A 20,000-nucleotide genomic window follows, 5' to 3' on the forward strand; every position below is an offset into this window, starting at 1 on the left:
CTCTCTCTCTCTCTCTCTCTCTCTCTCTCTCTCTCTCAGAAATGACAGGCATTGGTAGAGGGTAAGCGAATGAAAACTACCAGCTACGTAAACATCAGCAAAGTTTCCAGACATATAGAAATTATAATGCATGTGTTTATTTACTTGAAGTTCGTATGTTGATTGTGCTTTCACAACGTCCTCTGGAATTTTATAGCAATGCCTATGTTACATAAGGTGATAGAAAGAACAAAAAGTAAGTGGAGAACAAGAAAAAAGAACCAAGAAAGAGGGAAACATGAATAAGAGTACAAAGATGAAACCTGCTAACTAAAACACTGGCAACAATTTAAGATCGCTGGCAACTCATAACATAGGAATAGTAAACTGAGGGTTCAAATACCTCCTTTAGGGTGCATTTATGTAGGAATAAACAATAAAAGTTATCATAATAATATCTTGATTTCTTTTAGAAAAGAAGCGAAAGTTTGCTGCAAATCTTTGGGAGCTCATAACTCAAAAACGTATTTATTCCCACTTAGGTACATTTTTCTCACTTATTTGTTGTTCGATATTAGAGAAAAAGATATCGTTGAAAAGAATAAAAATCCCACAATTCTGTCAGACAAAATTTTTATTTTCTTTTTACATTTTTTTTCACGATTATTTTCCGTCTAGACGAGGAAAAAAAAATAAAAATTCATTAAAAAAAACAAAAAGGAAAATAAAAATTCTATCTGACAGAATTGTTCGGTTGTTAGAGTAGTTTTTGTGGTATAAGTTTCAATACAATTGGTATTATAGTAGTGGGGAAAAATGTACCTAAATATTTTGTTTTAAATCATGATTTTTGCTAATAAATCCAAAAGTTTTTGATCAAATGACTTGAAATTTTTATATAATGAAGGTATTATATATGTCTAAAACATACATAGAAATTGTGTAATTTGGATCATTAGAAAAAAAATGGCGGACATGGCGGACGGTCCCCTTAAAGGAACTTCCATCAGGATGACATGGCCTGAGCCCAAAAAAAGTATTTTGTCAAAATCTTCAGTAATGCTACAGGAAAAGCATACAGTATTTCCCATGTCATAAGTCACACTTTTTTCCCCTGAAAAAATGCCCATAAATATCACCCTGCATCTTAACACTGCCTCTAAATATCACCCTGCATCTTAACATTAAGATAAAGTTGTATAGGGGATTTTGACAACCTTCAGACACTCCAGTAATGACATACAAACACTCACATTCACCACACAAAATATAAGCCAGAAATCATCATCATCATTTCCTCCTATGGCTATTGACGCAAAGGGTCTCGGTTAGTTTTCGCCAGTCGTCTCTATCTTGAGCTTTCAAATCAATACTTCTCCATTCATCATCTCCTACACTGCACTTCATAGTCCTCAGCCATGTAGGACTGGGTCTTCCAACTCTTCTAGTCCCTGGTGGAGCCTAGCTGAATGTTTGGTGAACTAATCTCTCTTGAGGAGTGCAAAGAGCATGCACGAACCATCTCCATTTACCACTCACTATGATCTCATCCACCTATGGCACTCGAGTAATCTCTCTTATAGTTTAATTTCTAAACCTGTTCTGTACTTTGTTTAATAAATAAAAGTAATGAGATATTTCATTTTGTTTCTGTGGTTGCCTATGCCATCGACACGCAAACATGGCAACTAATGGTATTCAAGTAGTTGTTTATACAGTATGTATCTAAGGTCTCATATTTTGCTGATATTTTGTAATAAAATATTTAGGTAATGACTTTGTTGCATGGGCTCCAAAATAATACAGATAGTTGTTGCAGAACATAAACTTGAAAAAATATTTCACTGCAAGTCGGGTGCAGTGTTACCAAGTTAGCTAAACTAACTAGACCTAGAGTCACAAACAGAAAAAATTACTCTACCTTATGATATTTGTAGAAAATTCCTTATTTGATCAATAATTAATTGTGTATGAAAATTTATACATGAGGAATTTGGGAAATATTATTGGAATTTTACTCCTCTACCAAAATTTGATCAGAGGCATTTAGCAACATTGTTTTCATGTAAACAAAAATCTGAAAACATTGCTACGATGGTGGCAACTAGACTGGTGTGGTTATTTTTTATATGAATATATAATAAGCTTGGGTTAACAGGTGTACAGCTAATCAATATTTACCCATCAAATTTCATAATACTCCCAGGATATAAAAATTTACTATGCCAGACGAAAAATTAGGCTAGAATCGCCAACTAGGAATAACTGCCATGATAGATTGTAAAACCTCAATTTCTTTTTTTCCAAAAAATCTGTAGCTAATTATAGGGTTCGTCTAATCAGATGAAGTGTCTTCTGACATGGGAAATACGGTAATTTTCACAAGCAATAACAATAAAAATCCACTTAAAATTGGAAATAATCTAAAAACATTGGCTATATTGAAAAAATAAATGAATAGAAATTCTGGCTAAATCCAAATCAAAACACAAAATACTGTGGGGCACACTATATTTTGAGTCCTAGGAGTTAATCTTAGTTCCGTACACCATGGATATTTCACAAATACGTACAAATGTATACATAAGTATTCATGATATGAGAAGTCATGGAACTAAATTTAGTGATGGAACACATTAGCTTATGAAATTGAAGAATTTACCTCTAAAAACTGAAGAATAAATATTAAATTTTTCAGCCCAACATTTAACTTAAATCAGATACCCCACATTCAATATAAAGTCAGCTCCTCTTTACTGAGCCATTGCTTACTTTGTCTATTTTTTATAGAGGTTATTTCCTCATCAAAATCTTGACTAGTGGACCTGGCAAAAGCTTCCGCTGTAGCACAATACCCATGGTGGACGAGATATGTTGAAACCATTCTGTAAAAACAATGGATGCTCTTAATAACTACTAATGACAAACAGTACTTCTTAGACAATATTTGCTTAAAATGCCATGTAACAATACAATGTAAGAGTAATAAATACACAAATAATAAGGAAGGAAGGAAGGAAGGAAGGAAGGAAGGAAGGGAGGGAGGGAGGGAGGGAGGGAGGGAGGGAGAGAGAGGGAGGGAGGGAGGGAGAGAGAGAGAGAGAGAGAGAGAGAGAGAGAGAGAGAGAGAGAGAGAGAGAGAGAGAGAGAGAGAGAGAGAGAGAGAGACTCACCTGTGGAGTGTTGTTTGCCACTGCCCATACGTATCTGGGACGGGGAAATTTTGGATTGTCATTCGTACTCTACTCTGTAGCTCCCGCATCATTTCTCCAATATCAAACACAAAAGGTGCCTGGCCAAAGTTAGCATCAACCACTTCACCGGGTGTTTGTAATCCTACTGTTGGATACAACTCTGACTGTGAACAAAACAAGAAAGAGATTGAATACATAGGAAATCATTATAAATATCAAAAATTTTAAGTAATTTGTATTTTTCCTAACAGTACCTACCTCGAACTACTTTCTTAAGAGTATCTGGGATCTCCTCCCATCCGACCAGAATTTTGTGTAGTTTACCCTACTCCCGTTTTCTATGCGAGGCATTCTCTGGCGGAGTGATACACGCCCAGGGACGACCCAGGGTCAGAGAGCACGCTTGCTCAGATCTCGATCTCCAGTAAGTTTTGTCAGATAGGTTTCTATTAAGTCCTGTAAGGCACCCGGGGTAGGATGGGTGGGCCATAACCCGAAAGTAGTTCGAGGTAAGTGCTGTTAGGAAAAATACAAATTACTTAAAATTTGTGATTTGTTCCAACACGGAGTACTTACCTCGAACTACTTTCTTAGGAGACTTATACCTTAGGAGGTGGGAGTGTACCACAGGACCCAGAGACCGTGATGAGAGAAAAGAGGGGGAACCTAGATAGGAGGCTAGGTTCTGCTGACCCTTCAAGAGAAAACACGAGAAATAGGGAAAACTACCCAAAAATATATCTTAGTGTCTAAGTAACTAACCTCTGTAAAAATCCTCGGAGACGTATCCTTTCACTGACGATGTATGCCCTGGTAGTTAAAGGATTTAGTGTCATTTCAGGGAGGGTAATAAGGGAACAGGGGGGGTAAGGAAGAAACCTGTGTCTCTTGGACTTACTGCCCGTGGTTACCCTGGGGCTAAACCTTTAAATCTTTTGAAGCGCTGAAATGACGGGACAGAGGGAGAATCCGTCCAAGGACCTCCTCGAGCATTCCTTCAAGTAGTGAGCTGTGAAGGTTGACTGATTGGCCCAAGTACCCGCCAGCAGGATTTGGCCGACTGCCATGTTCTTCTCAAAGGCCAACGAAGTACTCAGACCTCTGATGTCGTGGGGTCTAGGCTTACCCGGAAGAGGAATCCCTGCACTACTGTAGGCTCTCATGGTCACTTGCCGTAGCCAGAAGGAGATCGCGTTTTTGGAGACTGGTTTCTTCACTAATCCTGAAGAAACGAACAGACTCTTGATTTCGGGTCTAAGTCTGGCTGTCCTCTCCAAGTAATCCATAATACTCTGACAGGGCACAGCCGCAAGTCCTTCGGGTTGTCTGAGCGTGGGATTGCCAGCACCGAGAATCCTTCAAACTTGGGGTCCCAAACTGCTGGGTTCTGGGTCTTGGCCACGAAGGATGGTACGAACTTGAAGGTAGCTTCATGCCAGCCCTTTGAGTGTGACACCTCGTATGAAAGTCCATGAAGCTCCCTTACCCGTTTTGCCGATGCCAGTGCTAACAAAAACACTGTCTTGAGGGTGAGCTCCTTGTCTAAGATGTCCTTTAAGGGTTCGAAGTGAGTTTCTGACAGCATCTTCAGGACCCTAGCCACGTCCCACTGGTTCACTATAACCGCTTGAGAGGGGCATGATTGCTCGAAGCTCTTGATGAGCATCGAGATGTGTCTAGAGGAACCTAGGTCGATGCCCTTCAGGAGGAAGACTTGTCCTAGGGCGGCTCGGACTCCTTTAATGGCTGGGATGGACATATTTACCTTGTCCATATTTACCAGCCACCCGTTGAGATACTACCGCTAGAGTTATGGGGTCTTTTGACTGGCCAGACAGTACTACATTGGATCCTCCTCTCTGGTTACGGTTCATTTTCCATTTGCCTACATACAAACTGAATAGTCTGGCATATTCTTTACATATTCTCCTCTATCCTCATACACCTGACAACACAGATTACCAAACAATTCATTACCCAAGGGGTTAACTACTGCACTGTAATTGTTCAGTGTCACTTTCCTCTTGGTAAGGGTTGAAGAGACTCTTTAGCTATGGTAAGCAGCTCTTCTAGGAGAAGGACACTCCAAAATCAAACCACTGTTCTCTAGTCTTGGGTAGTGCCATAGCCTCTGTACCATGGCCTTTCACTGTCTTGGGTTAGAGTTCTCTTGCTTGAGGGTACACTCGAGCACACTCTCCTATCTTATTTCTCTTCCTCTTGTTTTGTTAAAGTTTTTATAGTTTATATAGGAGATATTTATTGTTACTCTTCATAGAATATTTTATTTTCCTTTTTTCCTTTCCTCACTGAGCTATTTTCCCTGTTGGAGCCCCTGGGCTTATAGCATACTGCTTTTCCAACTAGGGTTGTAGCTTAGTAAGTAATAATAATAATAATAATAGACTAAGAAGTCTGCTATCTCCGGGATGGAGGCTTTCAACGGCTGGATGTTCTTCGTGAGGCACCACTTCGTGAAGGTAGCCCATTTAGCCTGGTACACAACAGCTGATGACCGTCTCAGGTAACCCGACATCCTCGTTGCGGTCTTCGCCGAATACCCTTCCTTCCTCAGGAAACGCTCGATAACCTCCACGCGTGAAGGCAGAGAGACCGAGGGTTTTCGTGGAACCTTTGAAAGTGTGGCGCGCCAATTCCTTTAGATCCGCGAACCTCTCTCTCTCCGGCCACCAGGGCCCTACCAAAGTCATCCACAGGTTGTCCGCTCTCCTCACCCTGTTGAGGACTTGTCTGAGCATTCCGAAGGGAGGGAAGGCGTAAACGTCGAGGTTGTCCCAAGGATGTTGGAAGGCTTCCTCGAACGCCGCTCCTGGATCTGGCACAGGAGAACAAAACACGGGGAGCTGTGCGTTTAGCCTCGTGATGAAGAGGTCTATTACTGGCGAGCCCCACTTCTGAATCAGAGTCTTGGCCACTTCTGGGTGCAAGGACCACTCGGACCCTACCACTTGACCCATTCTGCTGAGGCCGTCGGCCAGGACGTAACTCTTCCCTGGAATGAACCTGGCCGAGATCTTGATCTGCTCCCTTTCGGCCCATTCCAGGAACTCCGTGAGGCCGCACAACTCCCTTGATTTTAGTCCTCCTTGCTTCTTTATGTAGGCCACCACCGTGTTGTCGCACATCAGTGCCACGGTGTTTCCCCGGAGCTTCTGAACGAATTCTAGGCATGCCCTTTGCACTACCATCATTTCCAGTACGTTGATGTGCAGGTTCTTCTCTTCGGCTCCCCATCTTCCTCTCGCTGTGATGTCGAGGAGATGAGCACCCAACCCTCCTTGGATGCGTCCGTGAACAGGAGCATCTCCGGAGGGTCGACCGCGAAGGGCATCCCTTTGAGGGTGTTCGATGTGTCGTGCCACCACTCGAGGACCTCCTCCGGGGACATCGGTAACACCTTGTGCGGGGAAGTCTCTCTGGTTCCAGGCCTCCTTCAGGTTCCACTGTACTCCCCTGAGTTTGAGTCTCCCCTGTGGGACTAGCTTCTCCAATGACACGAGGTGACCTATCAGTCTCTGCCAGTCCCTAGCTCTCCTGGGCTGACCCGACAGGAAGGGCTGTAGGATCTGGCTCAGGTTGTTCAGTCTCTCCGCGGAAGGGAATGCTCTCGCCAACCGGGAGTCTAGGACCATCCCGAGGTAGGTCATCCTGGTGGAGGGTATCAATTGGGACTTCTCCAGGTTGATGGTGATACCCAGGATGTTGTAGAACTGCAGGAGCTTTGCGCCTTGCCCCCTCAGTACTTCCCTTGAGGCTGAAAGCAACAACCAGTCGTCCAGGTACCGAATCAGGCGGATGCCCTGTTCGTGCGCCCAGGCTGAGACTGTCGCGAAGATCTTTGTGAAGACCTGAGGGGCTGTGGACAGACCGAAGCAGAGGGTCTCGAACTGTAACGTTTGGGTACCCCATTTTACCGTTTGGTACTTCCTGCTGGAGGGGTGGACAGGGACCTGGAAGTATGCGTCCTTGAGGTCTATGGACATCATGAAGTCTCCTTCCCTCAAGGCTGCTAGGACTGACTTCGGAGTGTCCATCTTGAAGTCGGTCTTGCACACAAACCTGTTGAGGGCTGAGAGGGCTGAGAGGTCTATGACCGGTCTCCAGCCCCGTTGCTTTCTCCAACAGGACGAGTCTGCTGTAGAACCCTGGAACTGGGTTCTTGACTGGTTCCATTGCCCCTTTCGTCAACATAGTAGAGACCTCTTCTTGGAGGGCCGTCCTTCTCAAGGGGTCCTTCGGTGCCAACCATTCCACCTGTAGATCTGGTATCAGAGGTGGGGGGTCCACCAAGAAGGGCAACCTGTACCCTTCTTTCAGGACTGTCACGGTCCACGGGTCCGATCCGTGGTCCTGCCATGCTTACCAAGAATGTTTGAGGCATCCCCCCCACCTGAGGCTTCAGCAGGAGTAGGGGGCCTCTCTCCCTATCTCCTTCGAGAGGCACGGCCCGAATGACCTCTTCTGGCAGCTGAATAGGAGGGCCTGAATGCTGCCTGCGCAGCCGACGTTCCCCTACGGGAGGGCTGCGAAGGTTGCTGCCAGGATGCAGTAGGGGCGTCTCTCCTGGGCTGGTTAGGTGAGGCGCGAGGAGGGAGAGGGACGTCAGAAGGAGCTCTTCTATGGGTGGGTCTTCTTGCTGGAGGGGGCCTGGGTTCCCCCCCACATCCTTTAGCTTCCTCACCCTCTCGACTGTCTCTTCCACTTCCTTGAGGGGGAAAACTTCCTCGTCCCACAGTGGAAGGCTGCTCAGGAACCTCGCTTCCCTGTCAGGGAGCCTCCTTACAAGGCTGCTGAGCACTGTGTCCCTTTTCCTCAGTATCCAGTTGGCAGTTTGTGTTATAGACTAATAGGAAAGGAACTTCAGGGCCTTACCTCCCGAGCTAATCAGCTCCTTCAGCAAGGCCTGATTTTCCGGGATTGCGAGGTCGTGCGAGGACTGGAACCCTACCAGCGTGGAGGCCCACGAATCCAGCCACGATGACACGTGAATCAAGTCCCTGGACAGCTCCTCCATCATGGCAGTCTCCGCGGGGGAGAAACAAACCGGGGCCGTGGTAGCCCTCTCCTCTGCTGCGCCCTGTCCCACGATGGCGACTGCTGGTTCCACTGCGCAGGCCCCCGCGCAGTGTCCTTCCAGGAGGTAGAACCGGGACTGCGTCTTCAAGCCCTAGAAAAGTCTAGATGCGCTCTGGTTCTTGGGGGCTTCCGCACGGTTGGCCACGACCTTGCTAAAGTGTGCCAATCCCAGCTTCATATCCCTAGCTAAAGGGAGGGCTAGTGAGGGCCTCTGTTGTCCAGGCGCATCCACCAGCCTGTTGAGGCTCGAGAGCCAGACCTCGTCAGTAGAGGGCTCCGGTTCGTCCAGCCTATGGTGCCGTCGGATGAGGCCTATCCCTTCTGTATGCAGAAACCTCCGCTGGCAAACCTCCTTCTCCGTCCTCTACTTTCTCCGTTGGGCGTCCCAGTTCTCGTGATGAAGGACCTCCGACGGGGGGAGCCGCACGAGAAGGAGGCATCCTCCTGGAGTGGTCTAGTCCCCTCGCTTCAGGCAGTAGGACGGGCATCGCCGCTAGAACGGAGGCCTCCGTCTTGGATCTATCTCTTCTTCCGGCGGACCAGGGATCTGCGGGGCTTGCCCGTCGAAGAAAGGAGTTTCTCCCGTTCTGGACGACTCATCGAAGATCTTGAGGTCGGGACGCGGCTACCAGACTGAAGGGGCGACTCTCCCCGCTGGGCGGGTGGAGTCGGAACCTTCGCGGACTTATGCCTGTCCCTTGGTGCCTGATGAGACGAGTCCCTCCGTCGGTCATACTGTACTTCCTTTCGTCGACAAAACCTACCATTGAGCGGGGCCTGGGGCGCCATCCCGAGGTGCCCGCGACTGCTGCAGCCCCCAGGAGTTAGTTAAGGGAATGGAGACTCGCACCCATTCTTCCTCCGGCGAAAGGCTTCTCCTGAACTTCCTCCTGGGGGATCTGGAACGTCTACTCACGTGGCGGGATCTTGAATGGGAGCGCGAGCGAGATCGCCTCCTGCGGGACCTATCTCGCCGCCTCTTATGGTCTCTCAGGGCTCCGTCTTCCGAAGAGTAGGAATAGGCCTCGACCAAGGAGCCAGAAGACCTGTACAACCTCGTTGGAGGGCCTGAATCTTGCCGCGTTGCTGGTGGTTCTGCATGGGGTTCGGCCGGCGTCGAAGGCTCCATGAAGTCCACCGGGAACGTAGCTGAAGGCGTTGGAGGGGAGCGGGGGAGCTCCTCGCTGGGGAACCAGGTCTCAAACTCCTCTTCCATCCTCAGGGGTGATCTGAAGGGCATCTTCGGAGGCGCCCACACGAGGGTGTCTGATGGCAGCAAGTCGCCTTTCTCGGCGGCACCCTCGACTGCTGACGCACCTGAAAAACTTGCCCAATAGGCGGGAGAAGAGACTGCCGCCATTTTACCCCACATCGGATCGTCCGACGAGACGGGACCTGCTTTCACCAGGGCTCCGTCCCCCGGATACACACCCGCCCCCCCTCAGGCCCCCCTTTCCTGGACCAAAGACACAATCCCACTGTCAGGTAAATCAGACTTCTGGGGAAGGGCCACCGGCCACTTCCCCGTAACAGACTTACCTCGACCCCTACACTGGGTAAGGGAAGACGGCAGAGAGACTCTGTCCGACGGGACGCCGGGCTAAGAGACGCTGGACTTCCTAGGGGACCGTCGAGAAGCCTTCTTCTTCTTAGTGTCGTATCGCACCCACTACACTTCATTCCAGGACTCGCACTCCGGACACGTGGCTGTATGGGAACACACACTGCCCCTACACGACGAACACAAGGAGTGCAGGTCAACTTCGGGCTTAGAGAGGAAAGCGCCACACGATTTGCCGGCCACAGGCCCAGGGCAACGACGGGGATGCTCCATAATGCACTAGTAATACACCGCGAGACACAGGAACACAGAGGGAAAGGATAGGGAAGCACACAAAGGGACCACGTGGGGACCGCTTGTGACACAAAGGGTCGCACTGGGTTAAGAGAGAGCGTTGGGGTGTTAACGCCGATGCGACCAAAGACTTATTGGGGATCGAGACCTGAGCAAGCATGCTCTGACCCCGGGTCGTCTCTGGGCGCGTATCACTCCGCCAGAGAATGCCCCGCATAGAAAACGGGAGTAGGGTAAACTACACAAAATTCTGGTCGGATGGGAGGAAATCCCAGATACTCCTAAAATATCAAACTAAAAGATGAAACCTTCTATCGGTAAGTGATAAGAAGCCTAGAAGTGCTGCATCAGATAATCAGTCTTCAGTTTTTTCTGTTAATTGGCCGTAATGACACTCTTATTGCTTGGAATGTGCATGGGAATTGTTTCTAGGAGATCATGATTCACATTACCTTTGTGTTTTGTGTCGGGAGCAATACTGTAGTGATTTAAATATTGAGAAGTGTGTTTCACTCGGTTCCACTCACGATAAAGTATGTCTCAATGGTTGCTGATCAAGCTACCAGTTCTAAGGGCAAAAGATAATTTTCTATTGGTTCAGGGGAAAAGCCAAAGAAGACTAGGTTAGTTGATTATAGTATGGATGATGACGATAATGAGACGCCTCCACCTTTGGACAACACACAAGTCCAGCCACCTCTCGAAAGTGATGAGCTTCAAAAGTTCTTGACATCACTTGGACCCTCTGTTAAAATTCAGAAGTCCAGTGAATCCTCACTTAATAATGGTAATTCTAGCCATTCACGGCCCATATAGGGTTCTACAAATGCCAAACCTTTCACAACAAGGAGGCTCTTTCATGCAAGAGATAACAGAATTCCTGTACAGTGGATTTTCCAGGACTGACCACTGAACTGGAAAATCTTGTCGAAGAAAAATATAATGGTCCTTTACATCAAATTTCAAAAGGGAAAGACTGTCACACTTCATTTGATAAACAATGCAGAAGGACCCATAGGTACTGGCTGTGGTCAAAGAAGGCTACTGAATTAAGCTAACGTCCAACACTCCTTTGTTAAAGAAACTGGTTCTGTATCCAAGTTTTCTTGCCAATACGGCAAGACGTCAGTTACTGCAGCTAGAAATTTTTTAATCTTCTAAAGAAGGATGTGATAAAAAGAGATCATAAACCCTTCCCTGAGGTTCTACTACAGGTTATTCCTTGTCCACCAAAGCTCAGGAGGTTGGAGACCAGTTGTAGATGTCTTAGCGTTAAAAAAACTTACAGGGTGCATAATTTCATATTCCGATTCATTTAATTTCAAGGAAATAACTTCACTTTGTCAATAGATCAAAGGTTTATCACTTCACAAGCCTATGTTACGGGCTCAGGATGGCCCCACAGGTGTTCACCAAATTGATGACCCCTATCTGGGACTAAGAGTTCTTGTACCTCAATGATTAGTTAATTCTCAACATATGTAGGGATCTGTGGGTAGAGTCATGCTGGTAGTATGCTGTGAAAGTCATTGGATGTTTCCAAAAACCCGCTTGGAGGCCCTACGCCACAAAGATTCTTTTTGAACGCTAGTGTCTTACTGATACCTCTAACGCCATGTGCTTTGACTCGTGTCCCACTTACCGAGGAAGATGACGAGGGACTAATCATGTGGTTAATGACTTTTCTTATTCAAGCAGAAATCGTGTTCTTGGTCACCTTTATTTTTCTTATACTCACAGAGAGATGTTTAATGTGGCGACGAGCTGTGCATTTTCGCTCTCACAGGACACCAAAGTAACTGAATAGGATCATTGGTTACTTCTTAAAAGCTAGAGATCTGAAAAGAACAGAACCTAGAACCGGGTACCGACGGGTTCTGGGTCTTCACAATAAGCTCAGGCACGAAGGGGAATGAGACCTGAGACCATCTCCCTGAATGAGCGATGTCTGAGTAGAGACCATTCACCAACCCTCTTGGTTGAGGCAAGAGCAATCATAAAAACTGCTTTCAAGGCGAGGTATCGTAGCATCTGGTTATGCAGTTGGCATAGGAGGTCAGGAAGGGGAGGCAATTCTCTCGGAGTCTCTGTCAGCAGCAGAAGGTCCAAGTACCATTATACCTGCGGCCACTTTATAGAGTAATTAGCATTATGTCAAAGTTGGAAGCTACTCGTACCCTGTCAAAGCTGTTCCGGCGATATTGAAAAGCGTCCTAGAATGCCACTTCCAGATCCAAAACTGGTGAGCCGTATACTGGCAGTTTTAAGTTGAGTGAGGTCGCAAACAGGCTTACAGTTACCGAATACAACAAAGTCACGATGGAGTTTGCTATCAGAGGATGCAAGGACCATTTAGATCTAACTATTTATCTCTTCCTCCTCAGCTTGTCCACCAGGATGTTTCTTTGGCCTGGAATGATCGCATTAGCCTCTGCCTATTCCAAGATTTCTACTGTCAACTGCCAAAGCTGAAGTGAAACAGTACTTCCTTTGCTTATGTATGTTAGGTGAGAACAAAAGTGTTGCAAGGCTAGAAATGCTGCCTTGAGATCCATCAGGTTGAAGTGGTGACACCCTCCATAATTCTTTTGACGCATTTGTGAGTATAGTCTCAACTCCAGAGGCAGAGAGAGAAGGGCCGAACCGTTGAAAAGATTGGATTCGTCTACCACCCATTCTCATGTTACGCCTCTGCTCTTCCCCCACCGGAACTTACTTCTTGGGGAAATCGCACCCTTGCGACTAGTGTTCCATCAGTTGCTACAACATGGAAAGTGGCTGTGGTTTTCATCTTGGATATAGTTTGCAGAACAAACTTGACCAACATTGAGAGGTCTATCACAGGTCTCTAGCTTCCAGACGCCTTCTGGACAAGAAAAATTTGAATGAAGAAGCCTGGGGATCCACTGATGACCTCCTGGAAAGTGCCTTTCTTTACCATGGCCTGGACTTCCGCCCAAAGGGCAAGGTCTTTCATCAACCCCTAACGAAAGGACGATGACTTCATTGGTGAAGGAATTAGGGGAGAGGAGATTGCTGACGAACAGGAAGCGGTACCTGTAACATAGTATGTCTACGGCCCACTGTTCCGCTTTGTGATGTAACTACATCCACCATTTGGGTTGCAGGCATTCCTGCACCAGTGGTACCATGGAGGGATTGCCCCCTAGCAGGGGTGTTGACCTCGCCTCTAACCTACTTGTCTTCCGTGCCCTTGGTTCTGTCTATTTGAAAAGGGTACTTGCTGTTGTGAACCCCTTCTGGAGGTGGATTGTGCAAGGCAGGGATCATCGTTTGTCAATGCCTTATGCACCTGTCTTGCTATAAGCGATGGTTTCTGTTGGCCAGAGGTGGAAGAAGCCTGTGGCTGCCTGAAAGAAACGGCCCAGTATGTAGGAGGGAGTTTGTCTTGCCTTCTTCCACTTCTCTGCTACTGCCTTCACGTTTTCCATTGGAAACATGGTGAGAAATTTGACAGAATCCTTTCTAAGGTGGAGAACCCCCTGCGTGCAATCTCTGAAACTTACAGGTCACGCCATTGCGCCTCTTTAAGACCCAGCTGGCCGACTGGTTGGCAACTTGATGGGTGAGGAACTCTATGGCCCTCACCCTAGTAAGAACATTCTTAAAAGCCTTGAACTTATTAGGTACTATTAGATCATTCATGATGGAAAGAATACCGACAATGCCAGAACAATGGCACCCAGGAAGCTCCCTAGAGGGTGGCATAGCTGTGCTCTCCATGTTTTGAGCATCAAGCATCACGATCTCTTCCCGAGGTCTCTTGCGAGAGGAGAAAGTCATCTCCCTTACCAGGGGGAACCGCAGGAACGGAATCCTACGAACTCCTCCTAGGGTCGGCAGGAGGAGAAGCCCCAGAAATGAGAGGTGGCAACAGAGGGATCGTCAGAGTGCTTCCTAAGGACTGGGGGCAGGGAATGACCCCTGTCACGGCTTGCCGCATTATAATGAATAATGCTCGAAGCCATGGGGGGTTGTGGGCTCCCAAAGAACCGAGGGGGAGGTCTTTAGGAGGGGACGGATCCCTAAGCTTAGGAACCACAGAATGATTCTTAGCCCTCTTACCTGTAGGAGGCTTCCCAGCAGAAAAGATCAGCACAGGCCTACCTTTAGGGATAGAGTCTGGGCGTTGTCAAGTGGGCAACTGCTGTCTCTGAGGCGGAGGAAGCCCGAGACTGGAGAGACTGATGGTCGTCTCTCCTGGCGGAAGAGAGAAGGGTGACCTTCTGCAGCCAGAAACGGCAATGGGATTTCATCCTAGGACAAAGCCACCAAAGGGGCGAGGCGAGACTGGTTTCGCAAGGATGGTAATTCACAAAAACCCCCTCTAGCGCGAGACGCTGGAATGTCAAGCGCTCCCACTCCGAACGAAACTGAGCAGAAACCAAAGGAGGAAACCCAGGGGGAGGAGCTACCATGGAGAGCAGCTCCAGGTCGCGCGACACATAGGACTTCACGCGACAAGGACCCTGAGGTACCTCATCTTTAAATCCTGTAGGATAGACACTAACAGGATGAGGGCTGCAATAATCCGAAGGTTCAGCGTAGCGCCAATCGATGAGCCCGAAGACTCCGCATGACGAGAGTCCGAAAACTCTCTGTCATGAGAGTAAAACTCACCATGACGATGGTCACGAGAACCGACAGGTTCAGCGCGACCGCAAAAACCCATAGGATTCGAGCGATGAGGATAGAACTCCCAGCTACGAGAACGTGAAGGTTCAGGGTAGCGTCCAGAATGAGAGGCTCCAGGATCAACGAAACCTCGAAGGGTCAGCGCAACGGGAAACTGAAGTTTCAACGCCACGAGAGCCTGAGGGCTCAGCGTAACCATGGTTGCGAGCCCCCAAAGGGTCAGCGCAACGGGAAACCAAGGTTTCCCTATCAAGAGAGCCCGAAGGCTCAGCGTGACTAAGGCACGAGAGCTCGAGTGCTCAGCGTAACCAAGGTTTTGAGACCCAAGAAGATCAGCGCAACCTGCCACAAGACGTCGAAGGCACAAGAGCCCGGGGGCTCAGTGTAAAAAGGGTAACCACTGTAACAAGAGCCTGAGGGCTCAGTGCAACTGGAACTCAAAAGGTTCAGGGCGACGGAGGCACAAAGGACTCCTATGGTCATGAGACCCTGCAGGATCAGCGTGACAAGAGCCCAATAGCTCACGAACACGGCAGCCCAAAGGGTGATCGTCACGAGACCCCGAAGGATCAACGCGAGGAGAACCTGCAGGTTCAAAGAGAAGTCTACTCATAGCCCGAGGAGGAGAACTTCCAGGATGGAGAGAGGTCAGAAACCCATTCACCCTACGAACCTCGGGAGAGACTGATCCAGCTCAAGAGATGCCTCCTCCGAAGAGGTTTGTTCTCCCGAAGAAGAACATCACTTACGACAAGGCTCTCCCTCTCCACCAGGAGGAGAACCACAAGCGTATGAGGACCATGAATGCCAATGCCCAAGGGCAGTCTTCTCTCGCGAGCCAGAGATACATTCCCCCAAAGGGGAAACCTACTTCAGAGATTGCTTTGCCACAGCCCCTGATGGATTAGCAAAAACCTCGGCGTCGGAAACAGAATTAGAGCCTGACCAACGGGCTGCAATGCCTGTGCCCACAATAGGAGGACCAACCTCCGTGGAGGAAGGAGATGACCGCCTTCTCTCCTTTCCCAACTGAAGGAGCTCAAAGAGAGCTTCCTTCGAGAGGGAACCATCAATGCCCAGCAATGGCCAAAAGGATGCAATATACGAGAAAGAGCAGGCGCTCCCTAGGAGAACAGAAGGAGCCGATTCGCTAGGGGAGTCGACACCTTCGCCTATCCCACAAGGTTGACCTGGAGTTACAAGTCGGGCTGCTACTCGGTCATACCCTGGAAGGGCCCGGCAAAGCAGCAGCTTCGGAAAAAGATTGGGGGTAGAAGAAGTAGAAGCTCGCGACTTCTCCGACTTCAAGGAAGACCCCGAAGACGAAGAATTTCGCTCAGACTTCTTCTTACGCCCGAACCTCTCCCACTGGGAGATGGGGCCACTCCCGACACTCGTCACAGGTGTCGTCCCGTGAACACCGATGGCCCTGCCAAGCCGGGCACAGCAGGTGAGTGTCCGTCTCTAAGGATGATATGAAGGTACAACATGTGCGGCCATCAGGACCAGGACATGTCCGCATACTGGGACTGCAAGCATACACACGCCTGTGCCAAAAGAAAAAGCGAATTAATAGTCTAGGCAAGTCAAAATACGGGAAAGAGAGAGGCAGTACGTCTGCACTCTACCAAGCCAAAAGCAAAAGTTGTTACTCAGCAGACTGGTGTGAGTGAGCGTGGTTGCCAATCTACCCCAGCCCCACCTACTAACTAGCCGTTGGGGTAGTTATCCCTCACTAAAATTGTCTTGGCTAGTCTTTCAGCTTTGCCAAATGTAAAACCCCTATAAATAGCGAAGGTTTTGTATTTTCACCAGAACAAAGAATGAATAGCAATTGAACTTCAGGAAAGTTTCAATTAAATATTCCCAATGTGAGAAAAATGACGATACATATATCTTAGTTTCATAATACTGGAGAGAATATTTTATCTCAAGTCAGAGGATTTTCTATAAAAAAACCATTCTACTTTACGTTAGGTTGTAACATACAACAAAAATTTACCTTAAACAATTTATACAAATTATAGCCCACAATGTTCCCATACAGTAACTGATGTATGGTAGATTTTGGTTTGAAGCACCAACTTTTAATCATGATTTAGAAAATTAATATTCATAAAAAAACGAGAGCGTACTTACAGGTAAATCAGTAAATGCTACACCTAAATAATGGCCATTTTTTGTGTAGAAACAAACGTTGTCAATTAAGTTGATACCACAGCCTATAACATCACCTGAAAATTAAAAAAAAGGTCAGCCCATAATGTACATAACTGCAAGAAATTTCAAAAGTAAGTATTTAATGACCTAGTACTACTTTGCTTTATTAAAGATTATCTTTATAATTACTATAACAGTTGGGAATAGGTGGGTCATCTTGCAGCATCATAAATACATTTTGAGTAATAAATTGCAAAGTAGCTGTTGATGGACAGCTACTATATACACAATATGTGCTTTGGCATAGAAAACAAGTTTGTTCCATCTGCAGATGATGCTACTCGTTTTACATGAATTCCATCCCCTGAATATATATCTTGGATTGCTGAATCCCTAAATAGAGATCATAGCTAAAATCAATATATGGTGCTAATTATGGGCATGAAGTTGAACCCTAACAAAACTCAAAGTATGACTGTAAGTACATTGAGAGCAGTGGCTCCTCAACAACCAGATCTCTGCATTGATGATGCTTCTTCTATATAAAACTCCTTACAATTTTTGGTGCAAATCTTCATTGCAAATTTATTTTTGATAAACGCATTTGGTCGGTTTCTTCTTCAATTGCACAAAAAATTGGCTTATTGAGGAAGTGTGCATGATTTTTGGTGAGCAATCTATTCTGAAAATGATAATTTCTAAGTAAATTGTATTCTTCCTAACATACTTACCACATCCCAATAAATAGGAGATTACTTTATCGCATCAGCTGCTGAACAGAGATTTTCCCTCCCCACAGGCCACCCGCCCCCCCACGATCGCCCCTTCTCACCTGCGCGACCCTGACCTCTCATTTCCCAGCATGCTCTAGAAGGATGCTACAGTCGACCTTCCAGGTCACAATTAACTATTCCACTCTGGTTTCAAGAAAAGTGGCATATGATAGCTGGGTCTATAGCGGGTACGGATAGACCATGAAGAGAGGTGAGAGAGCTGCAGCGACGGGGAAAAGCAAAAGGGGGTTAAAGGACATCTACTTCTTTGCCGGGCCATTCCATGGAGGAGCAAAGGGATAGGGTTCGAGATGCTCTACCCCTCGCCATCCCATCTGGACTGAGTCGTGTGTAGCTGCTCTTAGATCCTCTGCTAGGCGACCACGACGGGATCGAGCTTGAACCCCTCCCAGGAATTGGGAGAGCAGTCCTTAAGGTAGTGGGACGTGAAAGTTGATTGTCTCGACCATACACCCGCCCTCAGCACCTGGCCGACTGCCATGTTTTTCTCAAAAGCCCAGCGGGGTGCCGATGCCCTGGATGTCGTGAGGCTTGATGAAGCTGGGGGAGGCTTCGCCCTTCGTTAGGTACGCCTTTCGGATCGTCTCCCAGAGCAAGAAGGATATCGAATCCTTCAAGACCACCTTCTTCACTCTACCTGCCGTCACAAAGTCTCCTGATAGCCAGACGGAGGGCGGAGATCCTCGAGAGATATTTTCATATTGCTCTCACTGGCCACAATAGAAGGTCCTCCGGGTCATCTGTCCTGGGAATAGCGGGTATGGAGAACTTGTTGAAGCGGGGGTCATTTTCCGCCGGCTTCAAAGTTTTCGCCACAAAGGAGGGAACGAACTTGAAGAACGAATCCTTCCATTTGTGAGAATGGGAGACATCCGCTGAGAACCCGTGGAGTTCACCAACCCTTATGGCCGAGGCCATGGTGAGGAAGAACACTGTCCTTAGGGTCAGTTCCCTGTCGGTAATTTGTAACAAGAGGCTCAAATGGTGGCTTTTTCAGGGAGTCAGGGACTTTAGTAATGTTCCAAGTGGGCCCGGTGAGAGTCCTGGGGTGGACAGAACTGCTCAAACCCTTTTACCAGTATCGAGAAGCGCTTGGAGGAGCTTATGCTCAAGCCCTTGAGAAGGAATACCTGGCCCAGGACCGTTCAGAATACCTTTACTGCTGGTACTAACATAACCCGGTTGAGTCGAAGGTGTACTAGGAATTCCTCGATGACCAGGATTAAAGCCTTGAGAGGCTGGATGCCCTCTTTGTTGCACCATTTGCCAAAGGTTGCCCATCTCACCTGGTATTTGGCCCTCAAGGATTGCCTTAGATATCAGGTCATCTGGCAGGCTGCCCTCCTGGAATAACCCTCTCTCCTCAGTAAGTGCTAGATGGTCTCTAGGCGTGAAGGGAGAGGTTTTGGAGGCCTTCGTGAAACTTCTGGAAGTGAGGCTGTCTTAGCAGGTCTCGTCTTAGAGGCGGCAGGGGGCATGGTGGTTCCATTGTCAAGGACCTCAGGTCCGTGAACCACTTTTTTTCTGGCCACCACGGAGCTATTAGGGTCATCCTTGCCTTCTTCGCCTCCCTAAGGCAGTACAGGGTCTATCACAGAAGGGTGAATGGGGGGAAGGCGTACACGTCGAGGCAGTCCCACGGATGTTGGAACGCGTCTTCCAGAGTTGCTGCTGGGTCCGGCACTGGGGAACAAAAGACCGGCAGTTCCGCGTTCAGCTGATTCGCAAAACACACACACAGACAGCTTTTCCTCGGAAAGATCGCCCTGCGGATAGTTTTTAGTTTAACAGCAGAAATACATTTACTTCTCTTCATTTACTGTTTAGTGTTGACACGTGATTCGGATCATTTCGCGACCCTTCTTCAGGACTACATTGAGTTTTGGAACTACACTTTAATATAAAGGGTATGGTGGTGAAAATTTGATAAAAAATATTAGGAAATTTGGAAAAATTTAGCATTTTTCACCACAATAACCTTTACATTAAAGTGTAGTTCCAAAACTCAATGTAGTCCTGAAGAAGGGTTGCGAAGTGATCCAAACACGTTTTGACATTTTCTTATCAACTTGTAGGTAGAGTAACTTCTATTTATTCTTTTTTCATTATTTGAAATTTCCGTCTGTCATACTATCCATTTCCTTATCAAGTTTGTAATATTTTGCATTTCACTGCTCTTTATTTCAATGTTTCCCTCATTTTCATTCATCAAATTATGATTTACTTAAAAGTTCTTTTTCTAGTTCACAGTATATTTTGTCTTAT

General features: G+C 47.2%; 2 protein-coding genes across 2 annotated transcripts in view; one reads left to right on the forward strand and one right to left on the reverse strand.

Moving 5' to 3' along the window:
• Positions 1-20,000, forward strand: part of LOC137645998 (ran-binding protein 9-like) — a 218,945-nt gene that overhangs the window by 96,029 nt on the left and 102,916 nt on the right. The gene's annotated exons all lie outside the window — the stretch shown is intronic.
• Positions 2,660-20,000, reverse strand: part of LOC137644750 (ran-binding protein 9-like) — a 45,710-nt gene continuing 28,369 nt past the window's right edge. The window contains exons 5-7 of the mRNA XM_068377646.1: positions 16,921-17,015; positions 3,153-3,337; positions 2,660-2,864 (exon numbers count right to left, since the gene is read on the reverse strand). Coding sequence (XP_068233747.1) covers positions 2,711-2,864; positions 3,153-3,337; positions 16,921-17,015 — 434 coding nt within the window. The 3' untranslated portion in view covers positions 2,660-2,710. The remainder of the gene's footprint in view (positions 2,865-3,152; positions 3,338-16,920; positions 17,016-20,000) is intronic.

Source organism: Palaemon carinicauda, chromosome 8, assembly GCF_036898095.1.
Source record: "Palaemon carinicauda isolate YSFRI2023 chromosome 8, ASM3689809v2, whole genome shotgun sequence".
NCBI lineage: Eukaryota > Metazoa > Arthropoda > Malacostraca > Decapoda > Palaemonidae > Palaemon > Palaemon carinicauda.